Below are 16,418 nucleotides of genomic sequence, written 5' to 3'. Positions count from 1 at the left end.
GTGGGGAACAGTGTCTGCCCGGGGGGCGGGGGGGCGTGTGAGACGTGCTCCAGCGATGGTTGAGCGCAAGCAGAGACGGTCTGTCTGGCGTGGTTCCTGCTGGTTCCTGCTGTGATGGAGATGGTGTTGCTTATCCTCATCGTGACACAATGGCTCATCTGACCTCGCCCAGCTGTCGAACTCTCTCTTCCACGCACACTCTTTGACAAAAAAAAATATGCACTTGTGAATGAAAATCCTGGCCTGCAACTGTTTATTTATAGAAAAGCAGCTCAAACCCAATTAGTACTTCGCAAAGTTAGAGAATCCGCTCATAGTCTTTCTATTTATTGGACTTACAAACATTTTTGGCGGCCTCACTGATAGAGGAAGGTCTTCACAGAGTGTGATCTCAGCGGTTTCGCTTATATATGATCCAAGCCTACCTCTGTTTCCCCTCAAAAGGTCAAAATGATCATCGGTTGTTATCACAGCCCTTGGCCTGGGAAGACGGTCGTGTCCATGGCGACTAAAAAGACCGCAGACAGAAAATATCAGCTGATGAGTAATGAGTCAGCCTGGTTATACACTCGCCCTGGCTGGCAGATCACGGCCGCGGTGTCAGTTCTCTCGTTTACTTGCTCCGGGTCGGGCCTGTTTGAAACATGAAGCCTAGATGATCCTACGTTGGATAGCTGTCCTTGAAACTCAACCCACACTCACCCAGCCACCTGTTCTGAGGGGAGCGACTCTACGACAGCTCCCCAGGGGCCCTGGGGGTCGATGCCCCCACCATTCCCTGGACACAATACCTCCCACATGCTTGTCCATTAAAGAACCTCGTAAACAGCAAGGCCTTCTCAAGGCTGTCAGTACCTTTGCAAATATAGAAATGCATGACAGTGTGCGAAGGAAGATGTCACAGGTCAATCTTTCCTGTCCTCCTCTACCTCCCTCTATCTCACAGTCTTTCTCAGAGGGAAGTCCTGAAGCTGAGAACAGCTGCTATACCTTGGTGGATTCAGAACCGTGAAATTCAGAGAAGGGAAAGTGCAAATGGCAGTTGCATGTTTCTGAGCTAGGGGGCTCGGGTGTGGTGGAGGTGGCAGATTTTCGCACCAGCCGACTGCAGCCTGATAGGGAGGCATTAACACTGCGGTGAATGCGCCAGACGCGAACTGCATTTCCCATCATTCCCCTGGGTGACAAGGTTGAGATGTGCCAGATCTTAGGATTAGCGATTGTCTGTGCCTTTATGTCAAAGTCGCCTCTGTTGATAAATACACTCACTCGGATGTTGTGTAGGTATCTGGGACAACTGGGTGAATTGGGATGAATAATAAGCAGAACGTGTTAGAAGATTTACGGTTTATTCATAGGATGTAAAGGTAACCAACTCGACAGAACACAGTACATATAATGTCAGAGGAGACTATTGATAGATACCAGTTTTAATAGGCCATTGACATTTGTCTTTTGGGTCTTAGTCCCGAATGACTATTATGATGCTTACTGTGGTGTTTGCCTCGCCCAGAGCAGTGCATACATGGGGCTGCGTTTCACATGGCACCTTTATTCACTGATCAAACTGACCTACACTCCTCAGCATGACTGACCTTTAGGGTTCCTGTGAGTACAGACAGTGAGTCCTTCTCTCTCTCCTCAACGCCGATGGACGTACTAAGGGGTGATGTCATCCCATCAATGCCAAATTAAAACTATCTGTTACACCATGTGTCAGGAGGTGATGGTGCAGACTCCTCCCCCCCAATGGCACCATCCTGTCTCAAGACCCTAGTTGGCGATCGTTTCTCCAAATAAATCGGCTCATGTAGCGCCGGTAATGCATAGTAGCTTGGTGTAATGCGATGTGTTTTATATTGCCGGTTTCACTCCATATGAATCTGCGGAATGCAGTGGACCAGCCATGGCGCCCCCCACCCCTCACCCTAGTCTCCGCTGTCTCTCTGGCCTGCACACTCCTCTGGGAGGCAACTAGCTTGGCGCCATCAACTCCGGCGCGCAGCCTTGAAGTTCCTCCCGGAGTTACAAAATCTAAATTCCCCTGAGAGTAGGGAGGTTAAGGAACAGTAAGAACGAGCAGGAATGATGGCGGAGCAGGAGCGTTCGCCGGTCAGGGGGGCTGGGGGTGCCTTGGACAGCCTCCAGGGTGGTGAGTGACCGGAGGGCGCTGTGGCGGCTCTGAGGACAGCAAGGCAGCGGCCCACTCGCATGATCTAATGCTTCTGGTGCATACAGGTCCTGGGAGGGTCCCAACCCCTTGAGGTAATGTCAATAGGTACCTCTGAGGCATGGCAGGGGTAGGCCGGGGCTACACCAGGGGCAGGGCGGAGCTACGGCAGGGGCAGGGCGGGGCTACACCAGGTCGGGGCTATGGCAGGGGCAGGGCGGGAATATGGCAGGTATTGGGCGGGGCTATGGCAGGGGTGGGACTACGGCAGGGGCAGGGTGGGGTTACAGCAGGGGCAGGGTGGAGCTACGCCAGAGGTGAGGCAGGGCAGGGGTAAAGCGGGGTTATCGCACAGGCAGGGTGGGGGCACGTACGGTGGCCTCGAGAAACACGACACCCCTGATGACAGCGATGTCGACACATTGTGCACTTAAACATTCACTCCAATAGTGAGGATGAAACTTTATTTTGAAAGATTGTCAAAGATCCCAATTTATCCCAATTTGCTGTTTCTTAATTAGAATAAATACATATTCTCTTACAAGATATAATCAGATGTATTATCACAAACCCACTACACTTCGCTTGCATGTAAGGTGCAATAATGAGGCACACATATGTGCCTGCTTTCTCGCAGCAAACCCCTCCAGCGTGGCCCGGAGCTGGGTGGCACAGCCCGGCTATTGTTCCCGATGGGTGACTGCTGGAACGTCAGCCACCACGCAGTCATGTGTCTGGCGTGATGGATCTTCCTCGTGGGGGCCGGGGAGTGTCAATGAACATCACTTTCAGTGCCCTGCTAACACAGCTAAACGCTTCACAGCAAAACCAGTCATGGCCTCCAGCTGTGCTCAGAGCCAAACCCTTTAATTTTTCTTGATTGTTTTGTATTATCCCTATTGTTTCTTAAAGCATGTATATTCTTGGTAATTTTAGGGTTATAGCAGCAATTTGGTCTGTTTCTGTGGGGGGTATAAACATGGGGGAGAAACAGTGCTAGTTTTGGCTTTTTTCAGGTCCCCCCGTAGACCAAACCTCCTCCTGGCAGTGAAGAGTCTTCACTAACTGACAAACCGCTTAGCCTACATTAGTGCGGCGATGCGATTTAGCTGAGGGCGTAGGAATTTGTGTGATACGCGCACTTTCACAGCCAATGCACACTGAAAAGTGACTGCACTGGGGTCGAACTCGCCCTCGCTCACAAGCTGTATATATAGCAGGAAGTTGGGTGGGGTCTAGGGCTTGGACGCCTGGAACACATTAGTGTGAAGAGGTTCCCCATGTCACATGCGGGTCACATTGGGTTTCCCTGTGGCTTGCTGCTCACCTAGTAAAGGCAGACAGGGGCCCCCGGCACTTTGCTGCTGGTAAAAAGACATTCTGCATCACTGCATGTGGTGCCATGACTGTTTTTTTTACAATAGCCATAATTACATCCATTATGTAGATTTGTAGAGGAATGGATCTCAGCACTGCATTACATAAAACATCCTGTTGCTAGAACATGCACTGCTGTGTCCTGTCCATTTATAGGAATGGATGTCTAATACAAAAAAGGCCAACAACTGCCTCGTGGATCTTTTGTTTACTTTAATTAATCAATTTAATTTCTTAGTTAATTTATTTACTTTGGCTGCACTCACTGCTAACCAGAAACCGCTCGTTGGTGTTTAAAAACTTTAGATTTCTTACAGCATCTCTAATAATGTGTCTGGTCGTGAACATTGCGGTAATTTATAGCTATTTTTTGCCTCATTACACGCAGTCTCTATTAGCAGAAGAAAGTTCGTACTTGTATGACCGCAGTAAAATAACATCAGTTGCATAATGAATATTGACGCGTCTGTAATTTTTCTTAAATGCACTGCTGTTCCCAGGAGGGCTGGGTGAATTATCTTAGCCTCAATGTTTAGCTGTTTGATACTAAGCAGCCCTAAAGTGTGCTTCAGGACGGGGTGGTCCCGTGATTTGCCTGATGCATATCCGTCAGTCTTCGGCTGACCATGAGGCCTCCCAGCCAGTAGGTGGCGTGCTTTTGGGGGAGGTTTCTCCTCTTAAGTAATGGAAATGTTATCTGGGCCGATGGATTGGTTGCAAATGTTTATGTCAAACGCTTATTAAACTGAGATGAGTGACTCAGCAAAGAAACAGAAAGAGGCATTTAATTGAGACAGCTGGCTTTGTGTTTGGCCAGAGCTTGTGATCCTTCTGGATGTGATGCTAAGCCATGCTGGGTGGGGTGGCAGGATCCGTCTGCAATTCTCTATCAGCCACGGTCATCTGTATGCTATGGATGGTCACGATTATTAGTATTGCTATTAGAATTATTAGTAAATTGCTGATGGCATTGATATGATAATATGCATTTCATTCCAGTCTTTATTAAGTTTTCTTGATAACCAGGACTAAAAACCACAACATGAGGATTTGCAGTTCTAATCCCATTTCCATCTTGTCTTGATGTTTTTTACTGTTCCCAAATATCTTCTTGAGTTGTGGCACAGTGGAAAAGGGCAAAGTCTTGTGAGGAACGTCCATTAAAACCTGGAAATGAGCCGTGACGTCACCACGGAAATGCATGACCGCTCATTCGGTGTAGGGCTGCAACACCTGGAGCCAGTGCCAGGAAGTGTGAAGCACAAGGCAGGGGGCACTCTGGACAGGATACCAGGCCATCACAGGGCACGAGGCAGGGGGCACCCTGGACAGGATACCAGTCCATCATAGGGCACGAGACAGGGGGCACCCTGGACAGGATACCAGGCCAACACAGGGCACGAGACAGGGGGCACCCTGGACAGGATACCAGTCCATCATAGGGCACGAGACAGGGGGCACCCTGGACAGGATACCAGGCCAACACAGGGCACACACTCACACACAAAGTATGGGCAGTTTAGAGAGGGGAGGCATTTATAAACCACACTCTCTTGGACTGTATAAGAATGGGGGGGGGCGTTCAGAACAAGACAAACAAGGAGGGGACATGCAAACTCCACCCACACAGAGCAGGAATCGAACCTTCAGCCCTGCAGATGTGAATGGTAACATAGTGTTTGAATGAAGAAGGCATGTCATTTTCAGTAGTTCCTTCATAAAAGGCAGGACCCCTGAGACTGACTACAAATTACAGACGAAAAGGTCTCTGTTGTCAGTGGAGCCTGAAGACATGGACTCCATTGCAGCTCCTATGCATACGGGTCAGGTGGCGCAAGCGTAGGCCAGAGGTGGCGCTCACGTCTAGGAAGAGCTTCAGAGGAAGAGGGACAGCCACGTCTCTCATAAACATCAACACATAGCCCCTGACGGTGCCTGCAGAGTTACACACAAATTAAGGGGGGTGGTCTTTGCTATTTAAAGCCAGCTGATCAAAGCCCCCCCAGGTGGCGAGAGCTTGACGACAGAGGTGAAGGCAGCTTACACTGCATACTCTGAAGTGAAAAATACAGAATGCAGTGGAAGAGGGTGCTGAACGATCACTCTGTTTTCTTTTTTAAGGGTAATATTCTTTTTTGTGGGGGCAGAGGAAGGGGCTTTCATTCTGCGGTCGGCACACTGGGTATCTATCACGTTATACCGCATTCGCTGAGGCACTTATTGCAAACAGTTGTTGAGGAAAAGAAAACAAAGGAATGCTTCAGTTTACCACTTATTACTGCAGTCTAAGGGTCTTTCTTCCCTAGAGTTTTTTTTGTTTGGGAAAGTGTAAGCACAGTAGCTAAGTGAAGGAGGGTGATGGAGACAGGCTAGAGGTGGGGCTGGGTCCCAGGGGCACGTGGCATCAGGTCATGATGCTTGGCTTGCACATGACCCAGCACCTTATTTATCTACCGGAATCCAACATGCAGCCCCATTTTGCACTGCGAGCTCTTTCAGGGAGAGAAGGAAGTCAGATGTAGTTGAGCTGCGGCTGGTTGTGTTAAACGTCTACATCGGTCCATCCTGGAGTAGTGGCACTAACAGCTGCATCTGTGGGTGTTACTCCTTCACAATTCATGTTCACATCAGGTCATCATTAAGCTCCAAACATGATATTCGTGCCGTGATGAATCACTGATTACATGCAGCCAGCTCAGGAAATGAAGCCTCATTTACAGGCATCATTACCACACCTCACCCACGCGCCACCTGCCTCATGCTACATCGGCCTGCCTCACCCACATGCTGCCTGCCTCATGCTACACCGGCCTGCCTCACCCACATGCCGCCTGCCTCATGCTACATCGGCCTGCCTCACCCACATGCCGCCTGCCTCATGCTACATCGGCCTGCCTCACCTACATGCCGCCTGCCTCATGCTACATCGGCCTGCCTCACCCACATGCCGCCTGCCTCATGCTACATCGGCCTGCCTCACCCACATGCCGCCTGCCTCATGCTACATCGGCCTGCCTCACCCACATGCCGCCTGCCTCATGCTACATCGGCCTGCCTCACCCACATGCCGCCTGCCTCATGCTACATCGGCCTGCCTCACCCACATGCCGCCTGCCTCATGCTACATCGGCCTGCCTCACCCACATGCCGCCTGCCTCATGCTACATCGGCCTGCCTCACCCACATGCCGCCTGCCTCATGCTACATCGGCCTACCTCACCTACAGTATGTGCTGCCTACCTCACCTACCCTTGGCCTCCCTCTACCATGCATCACCTGCCTCACACACCCTCACTCTGACTTGCCCGCACACCACCTTCCTCACTTCAGCCTCCCTCAGGATGTACTGTTCTCCTGGTCTACTTCCGTACATGTACCAAATAAGTATATAAGCAATTAAATACCCTCTGGCACAGGAGAAACACCTCTGCATGCCAACACTTTGCACATTCACTGGAGAAACCACACTGCATGTCAACACTTCGTACCTTCACTGGAGAAACCACTCGGCATGCTAACACTTCGTACATTCACTGGAGAAACCACTCTGCATGCCAACACTTTGTACATTTGCTGCCTTGACCTTCTGCCCGTCAGCTTTAGAAGAACACCCCTTTTTCTGTGGAGTAGTGAGATTTTAACAGGGATTGGAACGCCAACCGCAGCTTGAGCACAGTGGTGACAGAGAAAGAGTGTGGGCGTAAAATATGGACACCAGGGGAGGAGGGGAAGGTTCCGCAAAAGTGAAGGAAAAGGATTCTCAAAGGAAACAGTGAAGCACAGATGCGCTCTGTTACTGCCATGGACGAGGGCTCGGAAAGACCCAGGTTTTCGGTTACGGTCCGCAGCGCATAGCTGTCAGCTGGACCGATGGTGCTGCAGCCCTCTGGATCTTTCATTGGTGTTGATGTACACACAAGGACGTGGCCCCAAGTTCTGGGATGAGCAGCTGGGAACATTCCAATTTCAGAAAGAGTTTATAAAATGCCGGATTTACATCGATGTGCTTAGCATTTTCTCCCTGGGATCCATCCCTGTGAAAGCAGGAGTCTTGGCTGCTTCAGACAGCAATAAATCACTGATCCTGAAGCAACCCTCTGGGCCACTATTTTTAACAACGGCATTTCTTCATCACCTTTGTTTCCGTTCACTTTCCTGGTTGACAGCTGCCACTTAGAAATGGCTCTTTGTTGGGATTTAGCCCACCCACGCCAGCCCAGTTCCCTCAGGTGGGGTCATTCTCACTGCAGGCCCATGGCTTGCCAGTAATGACCGGCTCTGGTCCACTCTTCTGCCCGAATCGTCCTCTTTACACCGCGGTTACCCTGCATGGGAGTCTGTGGGGTTCCTGCTGTCCTCTCATCAGCAGGGTTGGGTGGTACACTTATCGTTTGGGCCACCTTGTCTGTCTCAGCGAGCCGGTCTCGGGACAGAACCAGGGCCTTGTGGTTTCCAGTGCCTGGTCAAAAACTGGGTCCCAGCCCACTTATCTGCAAGGCCAATTCCCAGAATGATATGGTGGGCACGTCATCACACATCATGGGCGTGGCAAAGGGAGGCTTTCTCACGCAGGGTGGAGCCCCTAGAAGGCAGCGGCCTATCAGATGTCGTGCAGAGCACGATGGCCCAATCGGAAATCAAGATGGCTTATGATAAGTACATTGGTGTCTTTAAGGGGGAACTTCAGAGACTCCATTAGCTTTTCTTCCATATTTGGCACCCAGGATTAGACTCAGACTTGCGCATGTCCCAGTGGCCCTGCAGAGTAGATCAGGAAGGGTCGTCTGCAGGGTGGAGGTCAGGATGGGGCTATGAGGGCTGCATGTGGAGGTCGGTTGTAGTCCCACTCGGTCCCGTGGTCTGTGGAAACACCGACAGGCCAATCACAGGCCCAGGGTAGAGACGCACGTTCAGTTGCACATGGCAAAGGACTGATGTTTGTCCTTCAACACAGCCCATGGGGGCAAGGTCAGGTGCTCCGTCTGGATGCAGAGTCTTGGGCTGTGGTCCAGCCAGCTGCTCGGGCTGTTCCCAGAACGCGCCTCTGAACTCACAGGGCGATCGTTGGAATCATGTGAGCTCGGAGAGTGGTCCTGTCCTCCACTGCGGGGTCCCGCCTGCTGAATAACAAAACCCAGTGCCTTTTATGGTTAAACAAGGCTGATTAATCAAAGGTGAGGTGCACCCAGAGCAGACCTGATGTGAGAGCTATGATGTCATTTCTCGTGTTTGTTTGTTTCTCCCAGGCAGTGAGAAAGATCAAGGCACCAGACTTTCACAAATGCTACCAAGGCTTCTCTTCAGTGTACTGTTACTGCAATTTACATTTAGTTACTGCATTTATATAAGAGATTTCTTTGGCATTCATTTTAAGGGCTAGATGAGAAGCTTTCACTGTACAAATTTTCATGAAGCTAGTGGAGCCTAAAGCAGGCTGCCCCCCCTGGCCGCTCTAGCTGACGTTCATGTGCAATCAGGCACGCACTGACGCACACACATCTGCGCAGAGCTGGGTTCCGCTCCCATGTGACCCCTTGCCTTCTTTGCAGACGTGGTGATTGTGAAATGGCTGCCCTCTGTTGGTAATTACAGAGCAGCGAAAACTCAGCCGTTGAAATATGCTGCCATATCCCAGAGTTTTGGATATGTTATATAGCCCAGGGAGATGTTACAAGCTCACCAGACATTACCAGGGTATGACAAGGGGTTAAGCCTGTTGGTGATTATTTGGTGGCTTGAGGAAGAAATAGAATAGATGGGTTAAAGAGAACCAGGGATGGTAGAGAATCAGACAAGGCCGCAGGTGAGAGGAGGGAGACAGGTGGATCGGGCCGGCACATGCCCGGAACCCATGGCAACATCAGAGCCGAACCGGCACATGCCCAGAACCTGCAGCGACACCAGAACCCAGCCAACACATGCCTGAAAAATTCGGGGCCGGGCCGACTCATGCCTGGAACCGGTGGCGACGCTGTTTAATGCTTGGCATGGAAAGTGCTGAGAAGCCCAACCTATTAATATCAGCGTCTGCCATTAGGTTCTGTGGGACACGGTGGGGGGGGGGGGGGGGGCATACTCATATCTGGTTTTCATTCTAATGGGCTCCCTGCAAGGTATGGTTTAATACTAAGTAGTTCCATTCATGGATGCGGAAGCATTTCTAGGGCATATCGTCCCCTTGTTTTACGGTTATAGGCAATGAGTTTGGGGGTAAAAATCAGCCGGGTTAAAGGACGTGGGGGGGGGGGGGGGGACATGGTTACTGGGGTCACAGACATGCTGGATGCACCATGCAGAGCTTGTAGTAAAACTGGCTGTAAAAAGAGCAGGGAGGGCTTTCTAATCTCAAGGATGATTAGAAGTTGTGGAGTTTCAGTGGGCAGAGAGACGGGGGGATGTCAGGCCTGTTCAGAGACACCCCATCAATCCTGCTGACATGCTCCATTACCCAGCAGCACTGCACGCTTTTTAGAGCAGATCCCTCGATGCATGCACGCTCGAAGGCAGAGGACGCTCCGGGTCATTCCGTTGTGCCACTGAAGCGAGATCCTCAGCTCTCCTTTTTCCAACCAGGGAGGTGCCAGAATAAGTCAAACGTAACCAGGCAAGATGGCGGCCTCCAGGGGTTAATGTTCTGGCTGCTGTGTCAGTCAGGCTTCAGGTTTTTCTTAGATCTTTGTCTTTTTTAGGATTCTTATGTCCCGCTCTGAAGCCTGCCCCCTCCCAACTGGCCCGTGGGGGCCGGGGGGGGCGGCCCATTTTGTGCTTGTGTCCCTGCATCCCCAGTCACAGGAAATGACATGGCGGCTCTCTGCAGAGGATGGCTCAGTAATTGCACTTTTTTCTTGCAGGTCCTCCAGGAAAACGTGGCAGGATGGGAAGACGAGGCGATCCCGGTGAGTCTCTCCTTCCGCCTTAAATCTCTCCTGTTGGTCTCCAGTGCTGCTGCTTTCCGCTCCATGAGGCAGGATGTGCAGGATGAGCAGCAGGCCGCTTGCTAAGCGATCCTGCAGACGGCCTGTGCCCTAGCATCTGCCCCGAGTGTGATGTTACCTGAGCGTGAACCATGGAGATGGGGAGAGGGGAAAGAGAGAGGGGGGGGGGGGGATAGAGAGCGGGCAAGGGAGAGAGAGACAGGCAAACAGAAAAGGGGAGAGATGGAGAGAGAGAGATAGAGGGATAGGAAGGGGTGAAGGAAAGATAGACAGAGAGAGCGGGAGAGAGATGGACAGTGAGACAGATGGAGAAAGAGAGGGAGACAGATTTGGGGAGGCAAAGAGGGGACAAGAGCAACACACAGAAAAGTGGGAAAGAGAAGGAGAAACAGAGAAAAGGGGGAGAGATGGAGAGAAAGATATAGAGGGGTAAAGAGAGTGGAAAAGAAAGGAAAATGGAGGGAAAGAATCAAAAAGACAGGCAGAAAAGTAGAGAGAAAGGAGAGAGAGAAGGACAAAGCGAGAAGAGGGAAAGGAGGAGAGGGAGAGAGGGAGGATACAGAGAGAGAGTGAGAGAGAGAGGGCAGTTAAACATGCCAAAAGAATGTGACGGGGGGCAGGGCGGGGGGGCGTTACTCTGCATGCTAATTTCTCAGAAATCACATGTCGCTCTTGTTTTGTTTAGCTCTGTTTTTTCCTCTTCGGTCTCATGTGTGTTAGGTACTTATCCATCTGCGGGCACCGTTTATGGGTCATTTGCAAGCCCCCGCTTGTGTTCTGTCTGTACACTGGGCCTTTTTAATAGCGAACCATTCCTGGAATCGGTCTTTAAAGGGAAAGTAATTGCACTGGTGAGTTAGTGTTGTTTCACTCTGCTTCAGGGCACTTTGACTCAAACACGAGTCACATCCCTTCCTCCCAGTTTGCCTAATATTTGCCCTTCATGGAACAGCTTTTCAGTAAAGATTAAGAGTCAGTGTTGTAGTGCCCAGTAGGGGGTGCTCGTGGTGGTCGTGTGCCGGCCCAGTCTTACTCTGGTTCCGGGCAGAAGCTGGAGCCACCCAACACGACTGGGTTGGCATACTGACGAGGTCCCACAGTCTGCTCCGTAGGCCCTGCTCGTCGGAGGAGGGCATGCTGGGATAACCAGTGTCTAGACGCCCACGGGCATAATCCGCCGTCATGCCACATGCGCTGCAGTGTGCAGTGGCCGCACCCTGCCATGTCATTAAGACAGCTCCCCGCCAAACTGCCCCCCGCCCCCCCAAGTGCCACACACGAGCCCCGAAGCTCCAAAATCCTCCTCCATTCAAACAAAAAAAAAAAAATCCTGTTTAAATAAATGGCACTTACATCAGCAGAGCAGAAAGCAAAGGCGTGCTGATGGGAACCTTGGACGCGGTTCAGAGCGATAAATCATGAGCTTCTCCTCGTGCAGCCGGCTAACCCTAACCCTCTCGTAAGCAGACGGGTCGCGCCAAGTCTTGTCGATGGCCGCCGTCCAGCCTAACTCGAGAGCGAATGTGACCGTTACAGCTTTAAATCACCCACTCCTGTTTGGCTTCCACGTCAGTCTCAAAGCCTGCATGTCTGCCAGATTGGCGTCCGCTGCCAGTCAGCCCACTGGAGGTCTGTATTCACCACACCCACGTCCGGCACCGTGGGCCAGCGCCAGCCCCAACCCCACCCTATTTACAGATTCATTGGGAATCCGCCGGGCTCTTGTCTCCCAGCCCCCGGCCAGCATGGACAGTCGTTGCCCTAAACAGGTGGTGCCAGGCCCCTGCTGAGCTCTGCAGCAAGTTCCTGTTGCTCGGAGGAGAGCCTCGTGCCAAAAGCGTGACAGACACACACCGCTGCTCAGCGGGAGCCGTCATCCCACAGTAAATAAGTGGCCTTGTCCTTTATTTACGACTCTTGCAATCGTTAAACGAGCCGGGGACCATGTCCTGAGTCCGCTGAGTCCTGGCCATAAAACTGCTCCTTTCATCCCATTCCTCAGACCCCGGATGGAAAAGGGCTCCCCCCAGTGGCCCGAGTCGGCGTCCATCTCCATGGCAGCAAGGAAACCCATAGATGATAATACAGCTGAACGCTTTAATTTTCCTCCAGGCTTCAGCCGAGCAAAATCGACTATCAATGGCTTGCAGAGCCATGAAAAAACAAACCCATCTGCCCTTTCCCTGGCCGCCACGTTAGACCTGAGGTGGCTTCAAGTGGCCTGTGAGCAAAGATGAGTCAAGATAACTGAACAGCTGCTCAGAGAAAAAGTAAAACAGTTGAACTTTGTTTTGTTTCCGAAAGCAAGGGACCCGACCGTTGGCCCTGTCTGGTTTCAATAAAGCCCTATATGTTCGGTTTAGACCTTAGAGCAGTGATTTGGTTCACTGTCGCTGTTTCTGCCTGCCTTGTTTGTGAACTTCGGCCTGGTGTGAGCTAAAGGACACTGTCCTGAATTGCCAACAAGGTCTTTGTTGGGACCTACAGAGCTATGAGTCCTGCAAGCAGACAATCTAGAGTCTGGAACTTTCCTGGGACGAAAAGCAAGCCGATTTCCCTAGACACGATGTCTGAGGTGCATCAAAATCTTAACGGTTGCCCCACACTTCAATCCAGTGCGAACTAAACTGTGTTGTTTTATTGTCTTGCCCCAAAACGCCAGCGTTTGTCACGTTCCCCGTAAATTCCACCCCATTCCAAAGCCAGCTATTAACACCAGCCTTTTTGTCGTGAAACTGTTGAGAACTTGTGCTGACAATAATTTTCTGTGATTGAAACAAATGTTTCAGCAGGCATTTCTTTGAATATAATCAAAAGCACCCATGTGGACTGCTGCAAGGACTGCGTCGCAACTTTAATGCGGCAAATGGCATTAAAAGTAATAAGGCGATTTAATGAAATGTGTCTTTTAATGAAATGTGTCTTCGCATGTGTAATTCCAGACAAAAACACACGGCAGTGTTTTAAGCTGTAGTAATACGTCAATGAAAGCACCTTAGACTGATCTGCGTTTGCTTTCCTTTTTGTGTGTTTCAGGTCCTCCGGTAAGTACATCCATCATCGCTGTCTTTTGTGATTCTATTTTGGGGGGAGCATCTGTCAATCTGATGTGGTTAAAGTGGATTGTTCTCGGATGCCTCTGTAGTCAGGTAAGTCTGTGGGAAGCCAATAATGTGTGTGCATGCATGCTTATTTTTGTGTGCATGAATGGTTTCAGATGTAGAATAGCATACCAACAGGCTGAAAATACAGGTACTAATCACTGTGAAGTCATTTCACATTTACTAAGCCAATTATTTAGTTTTACTAGAAAATGCTTTGGGACGGGAAGGTGGGGGTGCTTTGTGGGAAAATCCCCAGAGGCCTGACGCCAAGGCTCTGCGATCTCTGCTCGTGCTTGACGCTTCACCCGCGGCATGCAGCACTGGGCAGTAATGCAGTCATTATAGCCCACCGACCGCGCCGGGTAACTTGACCCGAGGGCGGAGCCTGACTGTGCCCTACACCTGCTGAGAGGAGCAGCGAGGTCGCACGGCTGCTGCCACCAGGCCTAACGTCGCCTTGCTGTGTGCTCCTTTCTCCATCCCCAACAGGGCGTGCCTGGAAGAGATGGTTACCCGGTAAATGTCGCCCTGAACTTCTCTTCTTTTTTCCCACTCTTTCCCTCTCCTGCAGGGGGGTGGGGGCCCTGTGTTTATAAGGGGGCCACTTCCTCCCAGTGCCCATTCTGAGTGCTGTCTGCCTATAGACCTTTACGGTGTTTATGTTGGCCTTCCCTGTCAAATCAGCCTGTTCCTATTTTCTGTCACCTGTGGTTTTATCTGTCACACATGCGCACACACACACACACACACACACACACACACACACCCCGTGCATTGGTGTATATAAATAGGAATAGCCTTGTGTGTTATCTTCACTCTGGTGGTGCAGATCACCAGCAGGGCACCCAAGCCCAGGCCGCCGTGTAAATATTTCAGGTTTTTGTTGTTCGGGGGCCTGGGAGCAGCTCTGCATGATGAAAGGACCCCCAACCCCCCACCCCCACCCCCACCTTCCCACAGACTCATGGCTGCCTTGTCATTGTTTTTCTTCTTGGCTGTTAACCCTGTTGGAAACTCAGCTTTCCACCTGTTTTATCTGAATTCCTATTTCTCTATTTATAAAAAATTATTGCCTCTTCATTTGGTAGGAAGAATTGGGGATAAAAATCATCTGTGTTACGAATAATGTTAAATTTGGATAATGTTTAATACATATCATATTATCATAATAACGCTTATTTAAATTTGTGGCATTGCTAGCAATTACTCCAGCTAAAATTTACCATAAATATCAGCAGTCCTAACGATCAGCCTTTCAGCAACCAATTGGCGCCCTCTGGTGGCTGTAGATAAACGCTCCACATGCTTCCTTCGTGGAGCAAGCATCGAACTGCGGTCTGTTTCCTTGTTTTCCACAGTGTGTGGTCTGTGGTCACTTTAGCAATGAAAGTTACAGCTATCGTAACCAGCTTCCCAGAAATTAACTCTTCGCTACACGTTTTGACACGTTTCTTCCTATCATTAAAGCCTTGCTTTCTGCTCCAATGCGCGAGGCATAGGCGCAGGACGAGCTCTGACTCGCGCCGCAAATGCACCTGCCTCGCGCACTTTCTACGCCGCAAACACGTATCAGAGACTTACGCGTGGGCTGATTTCAGATGCCAATTATGTAGCATGACTAACAGAGCTAAAAATCCGTACATTTGTCGAGTGCACTGCTGGATGCGTACCAGCTGTTATTCACGGCTGCAGCTCTAGGCTTTCCTGAGAGGGTCTTTACAGACCGATTGCATGTCCGTCCTACCATGAACATACTGGATATATCACTCCCATTTTCATTTCACTGTACACTGGATATAGCACTCTCACTTTCACGTTTACTGTATATATCACTGTCGCGTTTATTTTTTGGGCAGTGGTGGCTTAATGGTTAGGGAAGCGCACTTCTAATGTTAAAGATTGTAGGTTCAAATCCCTGACCAGCAAGGCACCACTGAGGTACCCTGAGCAAGGAACTGCTCCCTGGGCGCTGAATTAGCCGTCCCCTGCTATATCACATATGGGTTAAATACAGAGAACACGTTTTGTTGTTGTGCTGTGGTGTGTCAACAATGACCATTTATCGCTGTATATACATTTTTTGCCACACACTGAGCATATCCCTATTTTAGAGCCTGCGGGATGTGACGTATCACTCCGGTGTCAATTTTATTGCACGCTGGATGTAGCAATTATACCTACATCTATTAAAGGTATAGGCAATGAGGTAATGGGTTTTTTTAACATAGCAAAATGCTATAGTTATTGCTATGCTATATATGTTATTATATTATTGCAGTACTGGATAGATTTGATTTGATAATTTTACTGTCCACTGATCGAAAATGATTGTCTGCCACTTGGTTTCCCAAGGGATCATGTAGAAAATGGCTATTTGTGCGGCTTACTACTAAACGTTATGGATATGACTGATATAATTATCACAGCGCTCTGCTGTGATCTTACCACTGGGATATATACAAGGTGAGGTCAGATGACGTTAGCCTGCCTTCCAGTCTTTGTGACCGAAAAAGCCTGCTGCTAATCGCCGTCACGTGTGATTCCGCGTTATTCTGAGAGGGTGGCAGACGGCAACACGTTATCTCTCCGCTTTGCAGTTACTCATTAGGCAGTTTATTAGGCACACCTGCTTACTAATGCGAATGGCGTGCCACTCTGAACAGCCAGCCGTGCCACTGCAAACAGCCAACCGTGCCACTGCAAACAGCCAACCGTGCCACTGCAAACAGCCAGCCGTGCCACTGCAAACAGCCAACCGTGCCACTGCGACTGAATGCATGCAGCACACAGAGAGGCTTTGAGGCTCGCTTACTGTCCAAATAAGCATTAGAG

The 16,418-nt window shown here is 50.2% G+C and overlaps 1 protein-coding gene across 1 annotated transcript in view; it reads left to right on the top strand.

Moving 5' to 3' along the window:
- col23a1a (collagen type XXIII alpha 1 chain a) overlaps positions 1 to 16,418 on the top strand; it is a 117,682-nt gene that overhangs the window by 67,762 nt on the left and 33,502 nt on the right. Inside the window, exons 3-5 of the mRNA XM_049027666.1 lie at positions 10,399 to 10,443; positions 13,519 to 13,813; positions 14,076 to 14,094. Coding sequence (XP_048883623.1) covers positions 10,399 to 10,443; positions 13,519 to 13,813; positions 14,076 to 14,094 — 359 coding nt within the window. The remainder of the gene's footprint in view (positions 1 to 10,398; positions 10,444 to 13,518; positions 13,814 to 14,075; positions 14,095 to 16,418) is intronic.

The sequence above is a fragment of the Brienomyrus brachyistius genome, chromosome 10, assembly GCF_023856365.1.
Source record: "Brienomyrus brachyistius isolate T26 chromosome 10, BBRACH_0.4, whole genome shotgun sequence".
NCBI classification, from domain to species: Eukaryota; Metazoa; Chordata; class Actinopteri; order Osteoglossiformes; family Mormyridae; genus Brienomyrus; species Brienomyrus brachyistius.
This window is presented reverse-complemented; position numbering and strand designations above follow the sequence as displayed.